At 49.0% G+C, this 25,233-nt stretch overlaps 1 protein-coding gene across 1 annotated transcript in view; it reads right to left on the reverse strand.

Moving 5' to 3' along the window:
* The window catches only part of LOC104047038 (dynein axonemal heavy chain 9), a 143,710-nt gene that overhangs the window by 114,754 nt on the left and 3,723 nt on the right, over positions 1-25,233 (reverse strand). The window contains exons 4-10 of the mRNA XM_064466991.1: positions 14,645-14,806; positions 13,646-13,842; positions 10,922-11,084; positions 8,698-8,821; positions 6,537-6,679; positions 3,545-3,706; positions 2,349-2,582 (exon numbers count right to left, since the gene is read on the reverse strand). Coding sequence (XP_064323061.1) covers positions 2,349-2,582; positions 3,545-3,706; positions 6,537-6,679; positions 8,698-8,821; positions 10,922-11,084; positions 13,646-13,842; positions 14,645-14,806 — 1,185 coding nt within the window. The remainder of the gene's footprint in view (positions 1-2,348; positions 2,583-3,544; positions 3,707-6,536; positions 6,680-8,697; positions 8,822-10,921; positions 11,085-13,645; positions 13,843-14,644; positions 14,807-25,233) is intronic.

The raw sequence follows: 25,233 nt of genomic DNA on the forward strand, positions 1-25,233 counted from the left end.
TCTGAAAAACAAATGACTCATCCCACACATCTTCCCAAGTCTATTACGTCCTAATAACTGGAAGCTGGCTTCTGCTTTTCTGAGTACTGAGGAAGCCACTGTCTTCTGAGAAAGATGGTTCAGCATGTAAGCTAATGGAAAACATTTCTTTAGAAGAAAAGTTTGTCAATGGCATCAAGATGTCCAAATCTCAAAAGAAAAAAAAAAGAGCGGGTGGCAGGGAGAAGAGCAAAGGGAGGGGGAGAGGTTATTTTGAAACTGGAGCAGCTAGGTTCAAAAGTACCCTGCAACTACTTGCACAACAGCCCCCTCACGCTGAAGCCACGCTGAACAGTCTACGGAAAGACATAAACCTCATAATTAAGTCGTCACAGCATCCAAGCAGCAGGAATCTGGGGAATGCTGATGATGGGAGCGCTAGTCCTCAGACCTAGGGCACAACCAGGTCATACCCAGGTATCAAAAACCTCCTCCTTTGCTTTGGAAATAAAAACCCCACAGCGTATCACTTCCAAGCACCATGAACGCAACCTGGAGATGACACACCTGAGTGAGACAGAAGACTTGCCACTTCCTCAGCACCAGGACCAACCATTTCCATGGATGAATGTAAAGTTCAAGCTTTCAAATCCATATTAAAGAGTGAATGTTCTGGTATGATTTCCAATACCACTAAATATCCACACTCTGGTTTCAAATCAACAGCAGTTTTGACTATTGCGCACATCTGATCATTTAGGTGTTTAATTTTAGGCACCCAGTGCTAATTTTAGACTCAAATTTGACATATTTGTCCTCACTGCTCTGCATCTTAATCAACTTCACAAGCAGGCACTTCTCACCCCAGCCTTACTCCAAGCAGACACAAACTTTGCATTCCTTTACCCTTCTTGCAATAGCAAACCTACAAGACCCACAGGTGCTGTGGCTTCCCACCTCCTCCCCAGTCCTCCACCGCTGCTCAGCACCTGTTTCGGGGCTCATCAGAGAACCCTTGCCAACGTAGCACCCATATAACGATATGCCTGAAGGATACAGAAGGGTCCCTGTGTTTGGCCGACTCTGCCGGGACTTGTTTCGTCTTAAAAGGTTAGTTTCATATTAGCTGCTCCCAATAAAAAAATGGACCTACCCCACCTTGTCCATTACTGGGGCATCATCAAAAACAGCAGCCCCCCCACAGGTCAGCAAAATTATTTGCCTCCGTAGGTAAGGTAGAAGTAAGGTCTGCTTTGCAGTGAGGGCACGTACCTATCGCCCTGCTTGGTGTCACTGCTTGGGATGGGCGCGCTCTGCTGCTGGCTGTTCAACCTCAGCTGCATCCTTGCAAAGGAGATGCTAAACCCTGCAAAGGGCCGTGAAACATGCCCACTCCCCTCCTGTCTCCTCAGAGACCTGTCCTGCACCAGGAAGAAAGCAACTGTTTGAAGTGAGATGTAGACTATAAGAGTTGAGAGGCGCTAATAAAGCCCATACATCACCCTCCGGCAAAGCATGTACCCTATTGAGCGTAACAGACATGATTTATGCCACCAGCATCATCCAGATTATATATATGGAAGGGGTTGAACATGCTAGTCCTTCATTCACATCAGCCCCCTGCATTTCTTTGGAGCACCTTCAGGAGAGGCCCATTTGCCACAGCAGAAGCTTGTAAGTGAACATTTGGAAGAGTTAATAGAATATGAAATGGAGAGAAAAATGGGAGTTTAGCAACAGATGTAGCCAGCAAAGCTCTGAAAGGCAGTTTGAGTCACTACAGCGAGGTTTGTGAAATACCCAGAACACCACCTAGTCATTACCACAGAAGAGTGCCAGTGCTGCTCTTTAGCAGGGTGATTCTGGGACGGCTGATCTACATTTCAAACATGCATTAGTTTTCCTTAAAGATGGATGGCATAATGCAAGGAAAATGAGCATCAACTGTATTTGAAAAGGATGCTCTATTTAGTTTGAAAGACAAGATTCTTGTTGTTAGTTATTGTCGATTTCCTGGATGCAACTCCAAAAATCACTGATCTTCCTGTATTTTAGAACCTATTTTGTCACTTTAAAATATGTACCAGCTAACTGACTCCCTATCTCATTTTACTTACTGTGATCCTTCATTTGGGATTGGCACCACCTAAACAGCAGAGACTGGACACACATCTCTTCCCTTCCACTTTCCAGTACAGTATATAACTTCTGCTCCTCCAGGAACCCAGTTCAAGCCAGACTAGAGCCGGATCTAGCACAAATTTTACACCCTGCACAGTGTAAAGGTCTCCTTCGAACCAGGATGCAGAGATGTCTCTAACAGAGACACAAGGAAAACATCAGCCTTTAACCCCAGAGAGTTTGCTTACCTGTGCAGACGTGCTGTTGAGCTTCTCCAGGCCATTCTCCAGTCGCTCCATTTTTGCTTTCAAATCCTTGCCCTTTTTCAAAAGCAAATTCTGGTAGAGTTTGATTTGCTCAAGGAACGATTTCGGAGTGGTGTAGTTATATCGTCGCTCATTGCTCAGATACAGTCGGGATATGTCGTTGACGCTTGTGTGGACGTAAGCCATGAATTTGCTTATTGAATCTTTCACTGAATCCTAAAAGTAAGAGGAGAAGACAAGGAGAAAATATTTTAAACAGAACAGCTATATATAGCACAGACCTGTGCTGTATATAAAGGAATTTATTAACTTCTTATTCTGCTGCAGCAAAATCCAGGATGTAACATCTAAGTTGATCCCTTTTCATTTGTTATCTCTGAAATAACTTTCTCTGTTCATGTACTTCACACCTCTTTTTTTATCTTTTTATCTCATACTTCATCTTATTCCAAGCAATTTTTCTGGCATTCAGCTCTATAAAGCAAGAGTCTTTTAAGTATAAATTTGGGCTTTTCTTCTGTACATATGGGGAAGGTGCACACTCATAAAAAGGAACATTGTAGACTTTATTCTTTCAAAATCCTGCCCAGAAAAGCCAAATAAAGAGAACTGAATCTCTTTTAGTCCCCTAGCAGGTTGTCATCAATGCGAGCTTGGCATATTTTTGCCCTTGAGAATTAGAGACGCTCAGACACGCGTGTGGGGAGAGAAGCCTATGTTCCCTGCAGTAATGATAAGCATTAGGTTATTTTCTGCACCGACGTGTAAGCTGCCTCTCTTGCCAGCAAAGCAGTCATTGCACTGGCAGGACTACCCGTGTCCGAACACACATGAGCGTGGTGCCCATGGCCATGCTTCTCCTGAGGTCCGTGCCCCTCTCCAAAGACGTGGACTATATTTCAAGCATGGTTCGATTAAGTTCAATGCACCACAGCGCGACCAGCAATTCCTCTCCAGTCACCCAGATGCCCTGGGTAAGTTCTGGAGGGCAATAAAGGTGAGCAAACCCTCCCTGCAATACTGTCCTCGCTGCGGGAGGCATTGCCTGCCCCGAACGGAGGGACGAGGTCACACCTGAGCGCCGTGTGGCCGGGGGGGGCCAGCACCTGCACCCCACGCAGGAACTCAAACCCAGGCACGGCTCGGGCACCCCCGACGCCGGTGGGTGAGGTGCTCACCTCCACGGTCTCTGTTCCTTGCAGAAAGCGGAGGCTGACGGACTCGAGGGCCTCCCGCGGCCACTCCTGGAACCAGTCGATGGCCGTGCAGCTGACGATGGCGGGGAACCTCCTGCTGCGCACGCGCAGCTTGCTACCGACCGGCGAAAAACACAGCGCGACCTGCGGAGCCCGAGGAAGGGGAAGGTGAGAAGGCACGGCTGGGAGCAGGCACCAGGCTCCAGCTGCACAGCCCAGCCTGGGCTCTTCCAGCCACTTCCAAAGGAAAATCTTGCCACCAGCTCGCAATTGAGGCACAGCAACCTCAGTGCTGGAGCTCTTGCAGTTCAGGTCAGCAAGCCTGGCCTGGAAAAGGCACAATCTAGCAGTAAACACGTTTTTTTCTCTGCAATACAGAGAAGCAGTGGTGTTAAGGATTGCTACAGTGAAAAGAAGAAGCCTGGCACACTTTCAAGGCTGCAACCGGGGTTTACTATAAAGACTCTTCCCTGCTTTAACAGTGACACAAAGGTTCTGGCAGGGAACTGGCATCTAGATTCAAGTGGTGCAACCAGGAATTAATGTGAATGGATCTAAACTCTCCTGGCAGTCCCACAGGCCCACCTGGATTGTTTCCCCAAAAGCCAGCACTGAAAAGGGTTGAGGTGGCTCAAACTCAAAATCTGCTTTCATCAGAATGAGAAATTTTTTAAAATAAAGAAATCTCACAACAAAGCAGAATGGAAATAAATGCATTTGTGAATGCGGTTTCCCTGCTTATTGCATTTTTGTGCAGCAGGTCCTTTGCTTTACAGGCTTTTACTTCAGCCTAACAGCTACTAAAAGTTTCTCAGTAACAGCAAATTGTGCAGTGTTCATGGGTCCCTGGGAAACCTCTCTTTGCATTACTCTGGGACCTGGTCAAGGGGCTGTTACTCCCCTGCTCAACATCCTCCCAGCCCTGCAGCATTTCTGCTTCCTCCAGTCTTCAGCACCCTTCCCTCGACCACCTGCCTTTCCCTGCAGGCTGGGAGCCGCCTTCCCCCCACAGCCAGCCTGCTCAGCTCCTCTCTGGAAGGCACAAGCTCTTCCTTTTCCAGAAGGAAACTCCTTGCACAGGGTTTAAAGTAAACAAGGCAAAGTACCTTTCCTCTTTGCTGCCCCACCACCAGCTTTGACCGCAAAATAAGACCCAAGGACCAAAACCTGCCACCGCCATTCATCGCAGTCCTTCTCCTGCGAGCCCACTGCGGCTGGGTTTTTGATATCTGCTAATCAGGCACAAAGGAGGACATGGACAAGTCACCACCGTGCAATGGAGTCACAATATCTGAGCAAGGGCTGGTTTGGGAAGCAGCATATCTCAATGCACCATCCCTCTCCCGCTTGTTCACCCTGGCTGGTACCTGCAGAGCCCTCCAAGAGCCATGGGGCAGGCGTCTGCCAGCTCAGACATCTCGATAAGGTGTCACCACCTCCACCATGAGCTAAGATCTGGTTTTCAGAAGCTGCGGAAGGCAGCCTGTAACAAAGCCACTTTCGTTTCCATTTCAGAAGAGGCAGCTGAACTCAGAGCTTCCGCTCCTCTGACATGGGCACCGCATGCTCACACTCCGGGCAGACATGTAGAAATCCTTCTTATACCTTCAAGCATAAGCCTCAGACACCTTGATGTTGCTCTCAGGGCCAGGCAAGCTTCAGGAAGCTATCCATGTACAAAAGCCCTCTTCTGCACCTACGCTACCCTCTCTCCAGACCCGAGGCAGAAGGTGTGCTGGTGCCCATGCTCTGTTCGGCCAAGCCCCACTCCTGTGCTGCTCCCAGAGGTCCAGCGTGCCCTGGACCAGCACCGGATCGATCAGCTTTCTGCACAGCGCATGATGCTGTCACAAAACACTGGGGAGAATAAACAACGCTTCCTGGCTGACCCCATCCATCTGCTCTAGCACACCATTAAGGAGAAGGGCAGACAAGGGAAAGTAAATCACATTCATGCTGCCCTTCCAGCGTACCTCAATAGCTAACGGGAATATATCTAGGGAGTGACACCAGGCAGAAGACAACCAAGGTGCTAGAAGAGCTACAAAACAGCATCTGCGCTCATCAGAAATTCCCCTCTACACTGGGAGAGGGAGAGAGAGGAGGACTGGGTTTCCTCTCCTTGGGCATCTATACTGTGGCATCGTTCTCAAATTTTCCCTCAAAAATCAACTCTCCAGCTGTTCTACATTCTAAACACGTACCTACCTGCATCTAAAAGGGAACAGGCCACCTACCTCAGTGAACATGTCCCACCAACGCAAACCAAGCAGTGAATAAGAAGATGCCTATGCTTTCATTACGCAAAGATCAAGTCTTCACTCATTGCCCACCCTAACCCCTGCTCCGGGACCGCAGATGTGCAGTCCTGCAGTTGGGCAAATACCTTCTGCAATAGTCGAATTCCTCCTTGCACTGCACTTCCTCCGTGTGCACGCTTGGGAAGTCCTGAAACCGGTTTGGGACCTTAGGACATATTTATAAGGCCTTTCTATGCTGGAATATGGGCTGCAGTGGAAGAAACCCTGTAACCATGTTGTGTCCCTCTCAGGTCCCAGCACTCTGTTTTTAAGACAACAGTCTTTTAATTCTTCGGGCTATGGATATCCAACAACATGAAGCCTGACTCCCTGTGCAGCTTTTCCAAGCAGAAAGACCTAGTCCTGATGCACCCCAGTTAAATCCCTGTGCATGGCTTTGAAAATGGAAAGGCTGGTCCTGCTCAGCTCTTGAAAGAGAAAATTTTCATCTCCCATAGTGCTTTCTGAGGCCCAAGAAGTGATGACAACACAGAGCATTCCCTATGCTTTAGTACCGCTTGCTGAGAGAACCACAGTTTATACCACAAACAGGCAGAGAAGCCTTTCAGGCTGCAGCCTGACCTCCCTGCCAGGTAGCCCAAAGCACCTCCACCCCGTGCCCCCTGCCCCAGGGGCAACGGTGAGGACCCAAACTCCCCCAGCCTCTGCCTCACCTTCAGCTGTCGTCGAACACGCTCTATAAAAAACTTCCAGCAAGTCTCCCTGGAGTCCACCAGACCCCGGCCTTTGACTTCATTCCTCACGCTGTTGATGATGTTTTCCACTTCATCATCGGGGAAGAGATCAGGGATTTCACCTAAGAGAAGAGGGCGCCTTTTGGTTTACTGGTCTTCTGGATTTGTTGCAGTCTTAGAGCAAAGTGAAGCAGCTGCCTCCCTCCTCAGGGGCGCAGGGAAGCCGCTTCCTTAAGAAAAATCATTGTACCACATGCCCACAGGCCCCAGAGGCAGAAAAGTGGCACAGAAGGTCATTCTGCTAAAAAATGAACACCTGTGAGAGCAAACTTTATAAAAAGCACAAGGCGAATAAACACAGAGTAGAGTCAAAGTCAATTTTTTTCCAGGTCTACAGTGCTAATTAGATTACCAGACCCCCCCCCCCCAAATACCTAATACGCTATATACGATAATGAAATCATTTTAGTTTTGCAAACGAATTAGTTCCATGTACAATTTCTGCAGCTGTTCAATGCCATTTCCAGCAGTGGCCAAATAAATCCCAGATCACCAAAATGTTTTAAAAGTTAGAAATCTTTTTAAAACATTTTAAAGTGAATAGTTATGCAACTGATATTGCCAAAAATGTACCCAACCAAATATTTTTTTAGCGTTTCCTTATTTTATCACCCATTCACTTCATTTCTGGCTTCTGATTTGATTGAAATCATCATTATTGAGTGAGATACTGTCAGTATGAGCACTAATCACTGAGGAAAATACACTAATCAGAAATCTGCTCATTTATAAGAAAGACTAAAATACATACTTTGTTCTAGCTTCTTAGGTGATGAGAAGAAGTGAAACAAATAAGAAAAACAAGCGTGCAGAGAGCAGCCAGACCCGTCAGTCAGCACCCGCTGGGTGGCACCAGCTCACATCAAGGGAAGTCACGGTCCCCGCACGGTCCCCTCCTCAGCCCGGCTGCGACTCCACCCGGCCTCCCTCGACCCACATTGGGGACCCTCTCCTCTGTCCCCACTTCCCCACAGAGCAACCCCAGCGAAACACAGTGCCTTTCGAGGCCACCGTAACAGGACCTGGCCGTCCCAAAGCCAGGCTGCTCGGCCTGCCCCACGCTGCAGGACGCTGCAGAGCTTCACCTTGAGCCATGACAATACTCGCGTCGCCCACACCACACATAGCGGTGGTGGGAGCTACTCCCCACCCTCCACAACAACCCCTGTCCTTACTCCTGGTTATAAATCCATCACAGGCAGGGCTTGTTTGCTGCTGAAACCATCTGGCCAATTTATAGCCACATATATCAACGCTGGAGTTACTCACAAACTATCGCTCCACTGTGCCGTCAACTCTCCACCCCTCACCATCCGTGGAGGTCACCCAAACCAGCTGGTACCTTCCCACTCCTGACTCATAAATAAGGCCATGCAGTTAGGAGCAGAGTCTGGGGAATACGCCCGCTCTGGGTTACCTAGTGCGGTCACGGCGACACCGCCGCACGCTCCCAGGGGCACTGGAGCTCAGCCACACATACGTGTGCTGCGTTCTGCGGGGAAACGGAGCGCTGGTGTGTGGACTGACTGTTCTGCAATTGTTTTGGCAAGCAACAACACAAAAACCTAAATGCATCTGGAAAAGCAAAGAGGAAAAGGACTGGAATGGGATAAGCAGCTAGCTGACACACACAGGCTTGGTCATCTGGTGGCCTGGCATCATCCACCAACTCACAGATACTCCAGCCAAATATTCTACCCAGCAACAGCCTTATTTTATTAGGCAACTAGAGCGTGGATGCATGGGATCCATAGGCCAAACTCCTCATCTGGTGATACATTCCTCCGGCTCTGTCTTCAAGTGCAATATCACAGCAGACACGTCACCCAACTACCACACGCAGGATACCATGAAGCATGGAAAAGCTGGGTACAAGACATCAGAGAACGAAAGAATTCTGCCAGATGGAATGTGTCCTCACCAAGGAGACCTTAGCACTGCTTTTACTCTAGAGCTTATCCCACGTACCTTCTAGCTTACTTCATCCACTGCCTTGTCTATTCTAGAGCTACAGGTGCTACCATGAGCAAAGCTACATTGAAAAGGGGGAGTGGAGAAATCAAAGCAACAAAAGCCGTACCTGATGCTAAGAAGTCGTTCACCAGCACGAGGAACTGCTCGTCTGCCACCTGCGCGTCGGTCATCAGGAACACGGTGCCGATGTTCTTCACGCCGGCTTTCAGGTACTGGTTTGCCAGGTCTGCCTGGAGAATGAAAAGCAAGTGGACTTAGGGGCTGTGCCTACATTCTGCAAAGCACGGGCTAGGTACCGCACCTACAAGCGGGATATTTCAGAATCTTCCCATTAACTGAGAACAAAGCAATTGCAATTAATTAGCATGAAACTGCACTTTGGCCACTCTCCATCCTCACGGCTGAGCCTTCCAGGCTATATGGGAGAGTCTATGGCTATCATCATTGTAAGACATTACCAAGTAAGACTTGACATTACGCCCAGGTCTGTATAAGACAAAAATGAGAAGAAAGCCTTGGCCGGCACCGCTGAACAAAGGGAAATGCCTGCGGCTGGAACACCTGGAGGTCAATGGATGTGGATAAAGACATCAGTGCAATCCCTGGTTGTGGAGACTGCAAGGGGAGTTCATAAAGGCTCGCTCTGCTCCGGGTTGTGGCTACAGTAAGTCACAGAGGGAGGCTAAAGCACCACAGGGACTGGCAGAGAGCGCAGTGCCTGGAAATGCTGGTCCTTGGCATCCCCATGCTGTAGATTTCTCTGGTTACACAAGTAAACACGAAGACTTTTTTTTTTTGCTGAGGTGCCGCAACATATTATTTTTGTTTGTGAGGAAGGGAGGAGGATGCCTTGTGCAAACACGGATTGTTTCATTTGTGTATTTCTTCCTTCCCTTCCAGAGTCCAAGCAGGGACTCACCCTTCAGTCTCCCACTCAGTGCAGTGATGCTGACAGAGAGCCTGCTCACATGGAAAAGCTGTTTCATTTCAAAGGGGACAGTGTCCTTTTAATGAGGGACACCATCTTTTTGAAATCCAAGGTGTTCATGAGATGGGAAGAACACCATCATCCACCTCAAACTCCATCCTCTCCTTCCTGCCCCTCCGAGCAGGATACAGGACATGCAGGGGACCCCGAAGGAACACACTGGCCAACGTTTCAGAAACTCCCTCAGAAATTCAGCAAATGCACACGCTTCTTCCGAAAGAATCATTTGTTACTTTCACCACGGGGAATTTGGATTAGATCTTTTATGAGGGTGGGAAGGGCTAATGGCAAACTGGGTACTCTGTCACCATCTTGCTCTTCCATACCTGAGGAAAAAAATTCTCCATATTTCATAAATTCTTTGAAAGTGAATACAGAGTGAAGGGCACATCAAAGTATCTTCCACCTCCACAGACAGAGAAGCAAAGAGATGTCACAAAAACAAGTTTATTAGCGTTGGTATCGAGCTACATTCCTAGATGGGAGCGCAGGCTTACTCAATAAATAAGCAGGTAGGAGCTGGAAAATCCCACAAGTGGGACTGAAAACCACAGAGGAGAGATGAAAATACCCAAGGGGTGGCAGGACAGCTTGTGTGACACGATGAAACCAACTCGTACACAACCACAGGCCGTGCAGGCGTGCCGCTGACGGGGGAGGAACCTGGGGTTCCTCGGCCATCATGTCTGCCAGGCAGAACGGAGTGAAGGTACCGTGATTGTGATTTTTACAACATTTTTAATGAGAATCATTTTGCCAACAGATAAAATGCTTTAAAACCATTTCAGTGAGGTTTTAAAATGTTGATTTATAATTCCTAAGTTCACTAGCCTGTGCATAAACATAGGCACAGGCACACGATGTCTATAGTGAACCATCCACCGTCCACTCAGTCCCTCCCTTATACAAGACACCAGAGGAAGAACTGGGTACGATTTGGGAACTCTCCTCCTGCTCCTTTTCTACCTCCAAATCTCTCCACACCGTACACCTCACAGATGAGCTCATTACCACATCTCGGTTTAATTAGAAATAATTATAAAGTAGAACCTTTCTGGTCCTTTATGGTTTCTTGAACAAGCACGAAGGGGATGTCCACACCGCCGGGTTCGCTAGCCCAGAGGACTGGCAGAGGACAGGGGCTCTGCCTGCACCCCTGTGCAGACACGCTTCAGTGAGGTACCGCGAGGAGCATCGCTCCTCTCTGCAGTCCGACACCAGGTCTGAGGCTTTTTAGTAGCTTCACAACGGTGTCGCTCAATATGCAACAAGACAAAGTTTTCAGGGCACGTTCTGCTTTTTATTTCCTTCCTCCCCACCTCAGCCTTAAAAAATGACCTACCTTCAGGTCAGGGATCCCATACCCCTTCCTCAAAGTGATCTGGAAAACCTCCAGAGAGCTGATGAAGGCTGCCAGTCTGGTGAGGCTCTGCTTGCCGCTTCCGCCCACGCCGACCAGGAGAGCGTTTCCTCTGGGGGACTCCAGGATACGGTTGATGCGGCAACTAAATCAAAGCGTACAAAATGAAAAATAAGAGTATTTTTTTTATTTCTCTGCCCGGTTCTTTTCAATACATATTTTGTTCACTAAGAAATTGTATTCTGGATGGGTTGAAAAATGTCAATCTGAGAGACGTGTCAGCAATCAATCCCCATCTCTTCTGAGACCTATGCAAAGGACATCGCTGATGATAAAAACAGTTTGGTGGCAACTCAGTCCAACTTTTTTTCCACCTGCCAAGTCATGCTGGACAGAACTAGTTTAAAGTGAGGGCCTGGACAGCTTTGCAGGGAGGACAAGGGAAAAAACACATTACATCAACATGCAAAAACTGAGAACAAAACCCAAGGCTCCGGCACACCTCCCCAGAAAAGGTTTCTCTTCAAAAAGCATTTGGGGTTCATGGTCAGGTGCAGAGCCATGCTGTGCATTGAAGCATTTTCAGGTATTTCTAGAACAGCATAAAAATGTGTCTGGAAAACACAGTCCATGTTTCTTATTTATCCAAACCACCACGACCTAAAAGGGAGATTTTTCTCACTATTAAAAATTAACGTGCTATTATTTCCCAGGTCTGTTCACTTGACCCATCTGAGAGTCGCATCGTGAACTCTGCCTGCCTCCAATTCATTCTTTTTAAGCAATTGCTGATATCCCCATGTGTTAAGACCCCAAGTGAGGGGGGTTTAGAGGATCCTACCTGTGAAAACCTCACTGTCCTGTGTCTTACATGCAAGCACCATTCCCCTCTTCACATTGTTGCCTTTATTCAGCTCACTTAACTCAGCATTTCCCTAGACTAATCTAATTAATTTTTCAAATAAGACTGTGAGAAATACTGTAGTGATTTATTACAACTGAAGCATCTTATGATCTATGCACAGATTATGATCTATGCACAGATTATGATCTATGCGCAGACTTCCACCGATCGTGACATTATACCCAGAAAAGCAGTCCAGTTTGCATGGAGACCTTCAGTGTCCCTGGTGTCAATTCTCCAGGCTAGTCTCCCCGAAGATGACAATGCGTGCTCTCCGGGGCTGCGCGCTTTGTGAACGTGCACGACGAGCCCTGGATGACGAGGTGACTCACAGGTATCTCCCACTTCGCGACATAAATTGAGTCCTTAGCATTTCCCTTTTTTTTAAATTTTTGTGTTTTTTTCCCGATCTGAAAATTTCCAGCAAATTCAAGCTGACACTCATAAGCTGTTTGAGATGGAATAAGTTCTGTATGTCAGCAAAATGCGATTTCCAAATGCAATGAGAGGAATTCACCCAGCTCCCATGAAAAACATGCTGAATACTCAAAATTCCCTTTCCTGATTATTCACAATATTAACTGGAGGGGTAGCACCAGGTTTTGTCGCAAATCCCAACTTATATAACATGCAAAAGGAGCATAAGGTTAACATTACTGTCATCTTCCTGCAAGCAGTGCAAGCAGAAGCACCTGTGGGCATCAGGCTGCATGTGGCTCATTAATACAAAGGAGTGAAAAATACTGTAAGGGAAAACACGCCCCAGTGCAGCCGGCACACTGCGCTGCAAAAGTAACTGGTTGTTGAGCTCTCAGAACAGAAACAGTTAAACACCTCATTAAAAGGAGTAGCACTTTGTGTGTTTTTTAAAATTGCGTAAGACTGACTGCATTGGGCTGCCTGGTCCAGCGAGAACTGAAACCGCACACGCTGGTGCGCAGCAGGACAGCGGCTTCCTCCTAGCTTAGAGTCAAGGATCTGCACCTCTTGGCAAAACGTTTTCATACAAGATCAGTTAAAACTGATTTACAAGGCAGGTCCATCTTCTGAAGTGATCTAAGGCCAGATCTGCATTTCAGCAGCCAGAAATGAGTCCGTCTCTGCTGGGATTCCCAACAGAGGGGCCGCCTCGCTGTCTACACCACAGAGATGTAAATAGCCTCACAACTCTGAATGGGAGGCTCACTATTTTCATACACTCCCACATGTCCAGTTTCCAAAGGGAATCCATCTGGACCTCCAGGCATGTAAACGCAAGCAGGATTTTCAAAGGATCACAGCAGTTTAAATGCCTCAATCCATTTAAACCAGTAGCCTGAATGCATATAATCTCATTTATGTACATGCAAAAATCCCACTAAGAACCTGTGGAAAGATGGCTCTAAACCAGCTGTGAAAGCATTTAGGGAAATCACAGTATAGCTAGGTCTGTAGCTGGCTGTCAAGCGGAGACAACAAAGCACTTGAACATCGTCATGTACCATAAACGTTCGTGCCATATGCAGAGCATTGAGGGCCAAAGATATCGTAACAGCAACCAGACTTGAAGCTAACCACCAGCACGCAACCCCTCCGTCTGACAGCCCCCAGCACCCTCACTGTTTCAGAAGTGCCCCCAGACACCAGGTAGGGAAGCAGTGCAGTGTTTGTGCTCCACACGCCGCACGGGCGGATGAAGCTCCCGCACACCTCCACTCCAGCAGCTGTAACTACAGACACCTACATCCTCCAGGAATCTCCATGGAAGCAACCTGCGCAGGTAAATGCTATGATGAGACCATAAAGCCAGAAAATCCCCTTACATGTGGCACATGGCATCCTCAAACAGTACCAGGTTCATGGCAGCATTGACCTCATTGTAGCTGTCCAAGGCCTCCACAAGGATCTGGTTCAACTCCTCCCAGGTTGGAACCGGCCTATAGCTGGGTTCACCGATGCCTTTAGCAAAATGGCAATAAACATTCATTCGCTTGGTCTGCTCTAAAGTTTCTTCAATGTCCTGTCAAAGAAAAACAAAAATATATGTATATAACAAGGATAGGAAAAAACACCGCAGCTCTGTGCCATCCAAGTGTGGTGTTCCAGCAAATGCGTTCTTATGTCCTTCTAGTTGCACCTGCATGTTGGAAAAGGGGGAAGAGGGAGATGACGGAAAGAGGGCGAAAGGAAAAAGCTCCAGTACTGACTTCCTTTGCTCTGACAACTTCCTGCAAACCACAAAAACTCATTACCATCAGCGAATGTGGCCACAAGAAAAGCCCCGCAGCCACAGCCATTACATTAGGCTGTTGCGCAGACAACGACAGTAGGCGGAGGAAAAAGCGCTGCCTGCACTGCCTGTCGCTTCAGTGATACTTGTGAGGCTCGTACGGCAGCACTGCCGGGTGGTGCCAGCCTGAAGGAAAGCAGGTCCGGGGATGTCGTTTGAAAGGGATTTTGGAAAAAGGGATAGCACTAAGGGTTTGCGCTTCATTTAACTGTGCTCCATCGCGACCGGGGATCTGACCCTTCTGCTTTTGCCACTTGAGACTCAAAGCACTTAAATAAAGGAATTTAATTAATTCTCAGGGCCCAGATCTCCTCTCCCCAGTGGCCTTATGGAGGGCAGCATTTACCCATATCGCAACACCGGCAGCCCAGAACACGGATGACAGAGACTTTGCTCCTGGGCTCCCACCAAGAGCATTGCCCTCCAGGCAAGTAAGAGACAGGCAGACCTTGGGTCAAACCTGGCTTTCCCAAGGAGCCTTTTTCCTGTAAGCATGTACATTATTATCACAGTTATGAACCTCAACACTTACGTCGTAGAATTTTTTCACCATCTCCAGCTGGATTTTATCAAAAGTACCATAATCCTTTTCTTCAACCATCTTATCCCGGTACACCCGGTTTGACTCATGCAGGTAGAGCTTCACTAGGTCTTGGGGTTGCTTCACACATTCAGGGGTCGAGAATAGAAGGCCCTGTGGAAAGCCGAGACAGTCAGAAAACCCCACCTTGACCCTAAGAGACTAACCTCACCCCCAGCATCCAGGCTGTCACACCAGAACGGGGCTGAATCACTAAATGCAGAGTTATTATAACAAACTGCAACAGAGCTTCTGAATAAGCCCCTACTCGACAGCGCCTGGAGAACGTGCCCTTTGCCACCCCCGATCTCCCAAAGCAGTTTATATTCATTACACTCATTTCGATGCCGCACACAGCATCTCCGACGCAGCCCGGCTGGGCTGGTGCTCCTGATCTCAGCAGCAAAGAGCGCGCAGAGCCAGGCGCTAGCCGAGACGTGCAGCTTTTTGCACCCCCACGCTACACCGTGGGTGCTTTGTCAAGAAGAAAAAATAGTTTGGAAATTTTAGTGGCAATGATTTTTTTTTTTTTAATCAATTAATTTTAATTAGGTGCATTCTGTCCGCAGGAAATGCTAGCTGCTGTCTGCTTATCACAGTATGTTTACCATGAACTCTATTAAAATGCATAGAAGAATTATATTTCAAAGAGGTGTCACCTATAACTAGGCCTATTAACGGCACACAGGGTTTTCAATGGCATGAATTAAATAGACAGCTTTTATTCCTACCATCTAATTATTTATACATAAAATATAAAATGTATTAGAAGTAATGTAAAGCAGTTCCTCTCAGCTCACTGGCTCATGGCTCAAATCGTTTGTGTTTTGTATTTGTCATTACAGCTGCCAAATTGCTATTTTATTTATCTCAGAAAAAAAGAATTAGTGAGAAGAGAGCTGACAACTCGAAGAGAGAAAAGTGGCACCCATCAGGCCCTAAACTGATTAAAAAAAAAATTAAAACAATCACTCGGTCACTTTAAAGACACCCCAAGCCACAAAAGTTGTCGCGTTCTCGGTGCTAGCACAGGTAAGGCTACCCCAGAGGAAAGCAAACCCACGCTTCACAAATCTGTAGTCAGTTTATTAACTTAACAGCTGAACACTTTGCAAACCTGACCCTCCTCACTCCTCTCAGCAGAGCTACTGGGCTCTTCCATGAACACAACCACGAACACAACAGTCTCCACGTGTGAGACCGAGCTTCCAGGGGATGCCGTATTGTCCACAGCCGGGATGCATAAAGGATGCACGGTCATGGGCCCCTGCATCTGTGATGGATGTCGTGCCAGCACGTAAAAAAATCCCTCCAGAAAATGGATAAACCCCTGCCCTTTGCCATGTCAATGCAACTTTTATCCATCTGGCTGTTGAGTCTTTGGTTGTATCTCAGCCAAATATTGTATTTCAGCTTCCCCTCCTCACCAGAAAGGCCCGGAGCTGGTTAGGGGGCCCTCCCCACCACCCCACGGCTTCTCTAGGCAGCTATATCAAATGTCACGACATTGGCAGTAAATGTGTGCGAGGGGAGCGCCACCGCCCCGCCGAGGAGCGTGGAGCCGGGCTGCGGGGGAACCACCACCCTCCGGCCCAGACTCATCAGGTCAGGATTTATTACCAGGGGATTCTGAGTGACAGGCTCCTCAGCAGCTTAATGATCCCCTTGAGACGATGGGGATTTGGCACAGAAATGGGGAATATGCTAATCATCCCAGCTAGACCTGTCTGCCACATTGTCGTCGTGCATCAACGTGCCGGCAGTGACGGGCTGTCACAGCTCTGACGAGGCAGGACCCGACCTCACCAGTCGCTTGGTTTTGTCCCCACGATCTCCGTGAAAAGGCGGAGAGTGACAAGCACCCATGACCCTGTCAGCCTGCCAGGGAGCGTGTCCCCTCCCAGCAGGGCCTCACGTGCTCTGCACCCACCACAGCTGTGCCGAGGGACGTCCAGGAGACATTTCTGCTGCCCATCAGAGCTCTGCAGTGATGGGGATCGGTCAGCTTGCACATCTGGGCCGTTAGCGGCCCTGGTCTGGGGCAGGACAACTCCCACCATGGCTCCATTAATGAGTCCTGGCCCACAGCGTTACCTCAAATACTGCGTTATCACTCTCCTCTGACCAGGAATGGTGGCCAAAGACCGCCTAGCACAGCCACACGCTCCAGCCAGCACTCTTGGGTCGTTCCCCCCGCACGAGCATTGGTTTCCCCCGACACCTCAGAAGCCTCCATGCAAGACCGGCTCCCATGCAATACCATTTGCTTCGTCTAGAGTTCAGGTGCTCTCGATTTAATCCAAAGCCACTCCCACATAAAAGGATCACACAGTTCTCTACAGTGAGATGCACAGCTCTGGCCCTGCCCACACTACCGAGAAGTCCCACACACAGCTGAACGAGTTCTGGTAACAAAGCAGCTCTTCAGAGAAGATATTCAAAGTCAGACGGTCCAGTGGAGAGAGGCAGTTACATTTTTCTTCCTCTTTGCACCCTAACATGCTCTCAGGGGCACGCGTGGAGGAGATGCATGCTTCGTCTTTACATGGAAATACATTGCACATAGATAGGCGAGAGAAACAGAAAAGGCCTACATGTAGAGGGAAGCTGAATGTTTGGGTTTAAAATAAAATAAAATAAAATAAAATGCACGAGAAACATTCAAGCCATTCTGGCAAAACCTGCAAAACTCTAACACATGTCCAGAAATCAGGGTCTGAAGCAACACAATGCGAGTTCTGGACACTAGGCTTGCTAAGGTGACAATTCCTGCCGGTCCTTAAGCTTTGCGTCCTGCAAGGCTCCCTGGCGGCAGGCTGGCCGCCTGCTAGTGCTGCTGCTGGCAGCCCAGGGAGCGTTGGGCAGCGCCAGGACGCACAGCACAGCTTGCCCTGCCCGCCGGCCTGGGAGGGAAAGCGCACGCGTGAATGTGAAGAGCGCGCGAGCACGCTTCCACAGACGGGGTGAGCAGGAGGTGACAGGGCACAAAGTCTCCCAGGCATAAAAAGTAAGAAAAATAAATTACTTTTTCTCTCTGCAGTTGAAATAACATTTAAAATAATAATAACTTGTGCAGCGTAGTGACCTCTTTCCATCCATCCTGCACTGTTGGTCTAAGCACCCTGCTCCCCTCTTTCCTGACGTTGCTCTTGGGGCCACTGGGGCGGCCTCAGCTCTTTGAGGACAGCGATGACACGAAAGCAATGACAAACACAGCATTACTATTAACAGCATTCGGGCCATGAACACAGAGTGCTAGTTAAAGATATTGTACCAATTTCAAAACATGCTAATCAGGGTGGATCAACGAGGGGCTCCAGCCACCCCGTTGGCACCGCATACTGCTGTGGCTGCTGTGTGTGATGGAGCAGTCCGTAACCAGCCGCTGTAAGGAAGAGAAATAGCAGAGAGGGGAAGACAGAAGGAGGGGGAAACTGAAACCAGACTGGCTCAGGTAACCAGATCCCAACCAAGCCCAAGGCGAAGTCATGCCAACCAATTGCGCCAGACCAAGGAACAAAACGAAGGAGCTGCTGACCCTGCACCAGTCTTGCAGCCAGTCCACAAGGTGCATTTTGGTGTTTGCAAGCCTCAGGTTTGCAGGGTTCTTTAGCAAGTTCAGTCACAGGTAAATATTAAAATCCCTCCCCACGCAAAGGACCACGGAAGTCTACAGGCTGCTAAAGCCTGCGTGGAGGCAAAGCTCAGCTGGAGCGAGGCATGCCGGAGCCACTGCTATCATCTTGCTGTCAGGAAGAGGGAGAGGTCGTTCCTCCTCAACTGCTGCAGACCTTAATGTGACATGCTACTTGAAAATCTTGTTAGAAACGGGAATAAAAAGCAAAATACATCCCTGCTGAGTCTATGATTATTATTTTACAGAGATGACAGATATAATTTAGAGCATAATACCATGGTAACCCTTTCAGATGGAAAGAAAGACATCAACAGGGCTTTCTCTGGTGTGAGCCAGCAGGGAATATATTTTTAAAAAGCATAATCCACAACTCTGTCACTGCAGAGACCTGTCTTCTTTAATCAAGGGTAAATTGCCTGGAGCATACCAATCAATTTAACTCTGCCGTGCATGGTGGGACCCAGAGGCACGAAAAGGTGCCACAGAAATGCAAGGCAAAGTAGTGTTGGACTTTAACAACAGACAGGACCTGCTACAGAGGGAAAGTAACGGGCAACACCTTCAGATGAGCCCAAAGGGTTATAAAGGGCTGAAGGCTGACCTTGCCCCTGCAACGATAACATCAGTAACAGTGATATAGGCCAAGGCCAAGGAACCAGGGCTGCCGCTCCTGCAGATCTTGCCTAATCCTACTCCAGCCCCCTCCTGCCCATCATCCTGGACCGTGGTTTCCAGCCTCTCCTCACCCTCAACATTTCCAGCAATATGTGACAACAAATTTAAGCTGTGTGTTACAGACAGGTTTTACAGTACTTGCTGAGCCTTCTCTAACCCTTCAAAACCAGCCCATGAGCCCAGGCAGGCAAAGATGATAGTGGATTTCGAGGGTTCTTGTTACTCTTTTCCAAAATCAGAGGCGAACATCCTTCAATCCAGACTCTAGTGGGTTTCCCAGCCAGCAGTGACCTGAATGTGTTTCTGTGTTCATCAGAGAAACCACACCCAGGGCTGGCTTCCTTCTCCCCCTGGTTCCCCTTCTTCACCCACAGCCCTTCTGCCAGTCCCTGCCTCCCCAGAGGCTCTTGTTCCCGTCTGGGGAGCCAGCCCCACCATGGTGGGCATACACACATTACCCCGGTGCCAGACAGGAGACACCGGCTTATATCTATGTGAGACCCTGAACCAAAGTTTCACCTTATGGCTCTCAGCCAGCTGATGCCTGAGAAGCAGTGGCACCGCTGAGTACACTGCTGAGGAATTTAGGGTTGTCCTGCTGAAGGGGAAGTCCAGAGACAAAAATCAGTTGAGGACAGTGGATAAAATCATTGCTGTGTAGGAATATATGGGGTTTCATAGAATCATTAAGGTTGGAAAAGACCTCTTGGATCATCAACTCCAACCATCAACCCAACTCTACCATGTCTCTTAAACCATGCCCTGAAGTGACACATCTACACGGTGTTTGAACCCCCCCAGGGACGGTGACTCCCCCACCTCTCTGGGCAGCCTGTGCCAGGGCCTGACCGCTCTGGCAGGGAAGACATTTTCCCTCACACCCAACCTAAACCTGCCCTGACGCAGCCTGAGGCCGTTCCCTCTCGTCCTGTCACTGGTGACTTGGGAGCAGAGACCAGCCCCCCCCTCACTCCAGCCCCTCTCAGGCAGCTGCAGAGAGCGAGAAGGGCTCCCCTCAGCCCCCTCTTCTCCAGGCTAAACCCCCCCAGCCCCCTCAGCCGCCCCCAGCACACTTGTGCTCCAGACCCTGCCCCAGCTCCGCTGCCCGATTCCCATTTCCCATGACCTTTCCAAGCCAACACAACTAGATGGTTCATCTCAGGGGACACCTACTCTACAGCCAAGGGAGCCTCGAAAGCAACACAGCTGAAGCAGTTCAGACAAGACACCCACACGGGGCAGGCAAATACAACACAGGAAGGCACCTGTGTCCTTGTACAGCTGCTGGAGCCCAGGCGGGATGTCCTGACATGTTTCAAAAAGCTCTAGACACCCACACTTGGGCAACAGAGTGAAACCACACCTGTGCCCCTGGCAGGGGGAGCTGGGCAGCCTTCTGCCCTCCCCAGCCTTGGATGAACCTTGATTTCCTCACACACCTGAATCTGAGTATCTTAATCTGGAGCCAAATCCCACCTTAGACCTGCAAAGGGCTGATATCTGACAACAGGAGAGTCATCTCATGCTCCTTTCACCTCCAGTCAACGGGGTGCTTCAGAAACACAGTTTCTCTGAGCCCTTCTCTGTTTTTCCATGAGGATGAGCTGAACTTGAACTACACACAGAAATGCCTGTTTTCCTCTGCTGAGGGAAAGGGTATGGCTAACCAGGCAAAAAGGAATCCCACTAAAGATGCTCAGATCCCCAGAGATAATCATTCCAATTAGTCAGGGCAAACAAGAACAGCGCTTGACAAAGTCAGCCCACTGCTGCCAGTTGAGCCTTCAACCCCTGGATTTATAGGCTGCTCTTTCTCCCTTTGGTTTCACCGATGCCTTTATTTGTCTAGACAAATCTCTGTGGTGTTTTGCCATCGTTTGAACACCTTCTGGAGTCACCTTCGGCTGTACCCTCGCACCAAGCAACACAGACATCAGCCTGATCAGCTCAGGCCACGTTGCAGTGGGTGGCGGGTGCAGAAGGACAAACAAAAGCAATAAGCTCCCATATCTGCCTGCTGAAAAGAATCACTGCTGACTTGCTGTGGAGCAGTATTCCTTGTTCTGCGCAACACTCGCATGCATACCAGGTCCAAACTCCTTCACTCTTTATTAGCTGAATCAATGAAGGTGCAGGTTCTGGGAGTATTTTGTAGTGAGACAATTAGCACAGGACTCCTCGTCATAAGAGCTGTCAGGAAGTTTTGACAAAGCGAATCAAGCCGGGCTTGTAAGGCCCTACACTTAAATGTTCTGGGACAGCACTGATATATAAGATGGTGCGATAATGCCAGAGCCACTGGACAGGTTGCAAATGGAGCTACTGCTAACGGCCTGTGCTGAGCCAGCAGTATCCCAGCACAGAGGCAGCGAGCCCAGGGGCTGACTCCTCCACAGCTGCAATTTGCATACGGTTTATGTCTTTAACAGGTATCGTTGGTTGCAGGTCTAATTACAGAATAGCTGGTAGAACAGCAATCCCCAGATGCCTTTTATATATGCAGCTATTACGCACTCAGTGTTTGATTGTTTGCCTGGGATTAAAAGGACTTTGAAAAAGGCATTATGCACCGACCTACAGGTCTTATATCCACCAATTCTCCATCATCTTACAGGCCCTGGCAACCCAGATGGCCCTGCTTTTTTTAGGGGGGTGGGGGGAGTTTTGGTTTGATTTGTTTTCCTCTTTTGTTTTTTTTTTTAATTCTTTTTCCCTGATGCCATCAAGCATCTTAAAAGAACATGGACCAGATGGATGGACTGCCTGATGGGCGGAGAACCGGCTGGACCACGAGGGTCAGAGTTCTGACTGGAAGCCAACTACCTACCCGCAGTCTTCCTCAGGGGTTGGTACCCGGCAGTCTTGTTTAACGCCTCCCTCCATGACCCGAGCAGTGCACTCTCAGCGGGTCTGCGGACGATGCTGACCAAGCAGAGAGGTTATTACACCAAAGGGAAGGACCTTGACAGGCTGGAGAAAAGCTGTGTGAGGCTCAACCCAGTTTTGGGTCTCCCAGTAGAAGAAAGACATTGACATACAGGAGCAAGTTCAATGGAGGCCACCCAGACTGTAAAATGGTGGAGCACAGGACATGCAAAGAAAGGCTGAGAGGAACGGCTTTGTTCAGCCTGGGGAAAATGGGAAGGGGAATCTTACTGCTGTCTAAAATTACCTAATGGGGAGTTTTAGAGAAGAACAAACCAATATTTTTTTTTTTGGAGGTGCGTAGCAAAAAGACAAGAGACAACAAACATTAATTGCAGTAAGGGAAATTTCTATTTAAATAAAAATATATAAACTTCATCATAGAGTGGATTTAGCAGTGCGGCGAGGGCCAGGAAGGCTACAGGAACTCCAGCCTTGGAACCATTCGAAACTTGTCTGATCAGCCTGACCTAACTTGGAAGTTGGGCCTGCTCGAGCAGGGGGTTGGACAAGAGAGCTTGAACTAAATTATGAATACATGAAGATGTAACAAATGCAAACACGGAAATTCATTGCCAGAGTCCAGAGCTGCTTTCACGCCCCATTTCAGGAAAAAAATTGTGTTTCAGCAGAGCTAAAGAGAAAATCAGGAGATCTCAAAAACCCAAGGATATTTAAGCTAAGGAATAATCAAGAATGAATAGCAAAAGGCAAGGAAGGGTTTCAAGAAAAATTGAACCACAGTTTAAACAAACATTATGAGCCCAAGGAGCCAGAGGCCCCCACTCCTGCAGCCATGTGATAAACAAAAAGCCGTCTGAGCTCCTGTTGCCTCTCATACCCTCTGGCCCAGCATCCAGATCTGGCAGGATATTTTCTAATATCCCATAACCTTAGAACCTTCCAAGGAGGCTACAGTTCAAATTAAGGGTTCCCATTGAAGTGCTTCTTTTCTCTCTTTCTGCCTGTCAAAGCACAGATTAACTAGAAGCCAGGATTTAACATGACCCACATCTAACGTCAAAGGCTGCTGATGTTTAGCTGAGCACAAGTGGCAGGTCTGATTCCTTCCTGACACAATGGAGTTATTAACTTTTCCAAGGTCCTGTTCTTGGATTTCCCATTGCCTGTCATTACTTCAGCTCCCATCTGATGGACCAGACCACAAGGCACTGAACTTTCAATACCTACATTGTAAAACAGACATTAATATGGACAGGAACAGATTACAAACTGAGGTTTTACAACAGGTTATGGTATTTCAAACCTCTTGATTTGGCTGCTGAGAACTTTCTCAGACTTTATTAATCAGCCTTAAACTCTGAAAGGTGCCTTGAGCAGTAATACCTACTGCTTCAAAGCATGTGATTTCTGGAAAAAAAAAATCTCCATTGTTGGAAGAAAACATTTCTAAAGCTGAATGACTTCCCCTTGGTACAAAACTGGCTCCAGTGGTAATTCAGCAACCATGTCAAAGCTGGTTTTGATTTGTTTATCAGCACTTTAAATGCCATCCTTCATGCACATGCTGGGTACCTGACCATGAAGAAGCTAAAAGGATGTGCCAGTATAGGCCAACAGGCTGCACTGGCTCTGTGCAAAGCAGCTGAACTAGTTCCTGCTCTCCCTTCTCCAGGGTCAGCAGCCCACTAACTATCCACCACCTGTTTCAGTGCAATAAAGGAATTTCCCTGTGTGGTGGAGCAGTGCCATTAATGCCCACATTTACTCATGTGGAACTAAGGCTCACAAAGACAAACCCAGCTCCATCACACTCACCAAGAGTCACAGAATCATTAAGGTTGGAAAAGACCTCTTGGATCATCAACTCCAACCATCAACCCAACTCTACCATGTCTCCTAAACCACGTCCCAGAGTGCCACGTCTACATGGTTTTTGAACCCCCCCAGGGACGGTGACTCCCCCACCTCCCTGGGCAGCCTGTGCCAGGGCCTGACCGCTCTGGCAGGGAAGGCATTTTCCCTCATCTCCAACCTAAACCTGCCCTGATGCAGCTTGAGGCCGTTTCTTCTCGTCCTGTCCCTGGTGACTTGGGAGCAGAGACCAGCCCCCTCCTCACTCCAGCCCCTCTCAGGGGGCTGCAGAGAGCGAGAAGGGCTCCCCTCAGCCCCCTCTTCTCCAGGCTAAACCCCCCCAGCCCCCCCAGCCGCCCCCCAGCACACTTGTGCTCCAGACCCTGCCCCAGCCCCGCTGCCCTTCTCTGGACACGCTCCAGCCCCTCCAGGCCCTTCTTGTCCCGAGGGGCCCAAACCTGAGCCCAGCACTCGAGGTGGGGCCTCCCCAGGGCCCAGCACAGGGGCCCCATCCCTGCCCGGCCCCTGCTGGCCACACCAGGGCTGACACAAGCCCGGGGGCTGGTGGCCTCCTTGGCCACCCGGGCACTGCTGGCTCATGCCCAGCCGGCTGTCAGCCAGCACCCCCAGGGCCTTCTCCGCCGGGCACTTCCCAGCCCCTCTGCCCCAGGCCTGGGGCGCTGCCTGGGGTTGGTGTGACCCAAGGGCAGGACCCGGCACTTGGCCTTGTTAAACCTCACACAGCTGAGCTCGGCCCATCGATCCAGCCTGTCCAGGTCCCTCTGCAGAGCCTTCCTGCCCTCGAGCAGATCAACACTCCCACCCAACTTGGTGTCACCTGCAAACTCACTGAGGGTGCACCTGATCCCCTCCTCCAGATCATTGATAAAGAAATCAAACAAGACCGTCCCCAACAGTGAGCCCTGGGGAACCCCACTCATGACCAGCCGCCAACTGGACTTAGCTCCGATCACCACAACTCTCTGGGCTCGGCCAGCCAGATTTTCACCCAGCAAAGAGTGCACCTGTCCAAGCCATGAGCTGCCAGCATTTCTAGTCCTGCTGTGGGAGGCAGTGTCAAAGGCTTTGCTAAAGTCCAGGTATATACATCTACAGCCTTTCCCTCATCCACCAGGTGGGTCACCCTGTCATTGAGGGAGATCTGGTTGGTCAGGCAGGACCTGCCTTTCATGAAGCCGTGCTGGCTGGTCCCCTGGTTGTCCTGCACTTGCCTGGTGAGTGCGCTCAAGATGAACTGCTCTGTAATCTTCCCCAGTACCGAGGTCAGGCTGACTGGCCTGTAGTTCCCTGGATACAAGTTAATGAAGCTCAGTCACTTAAGTGCTGAAGTCAGGAGCCCAAAGCTCCATTCAGTTGGTCCCTTTACAGAGGGCATTTCAATCCACCCAAAACCTACACCTCCTTCTGGAGCTATTCATCTCTCCCCATTGACCGCAGGAGGCTGGAAAGCTTCTGATATTCCTCAAGG

The sequence above is a fragment of the Phalacrocorax carbo genome, chromosome 16 (assembly GCF_963921805.1).
Source record: "Phalacrocorax carbo chromosome 16, bPhaCar2.1, whole genome shotgun sequence".
Classification (NCBI taxonomy): Eukaryota; Metazoa; Chordata; class Aves; order Suliformes; family Phalacrocoracidae; genus Phalacrocorax; species Phalacrocorax carbo.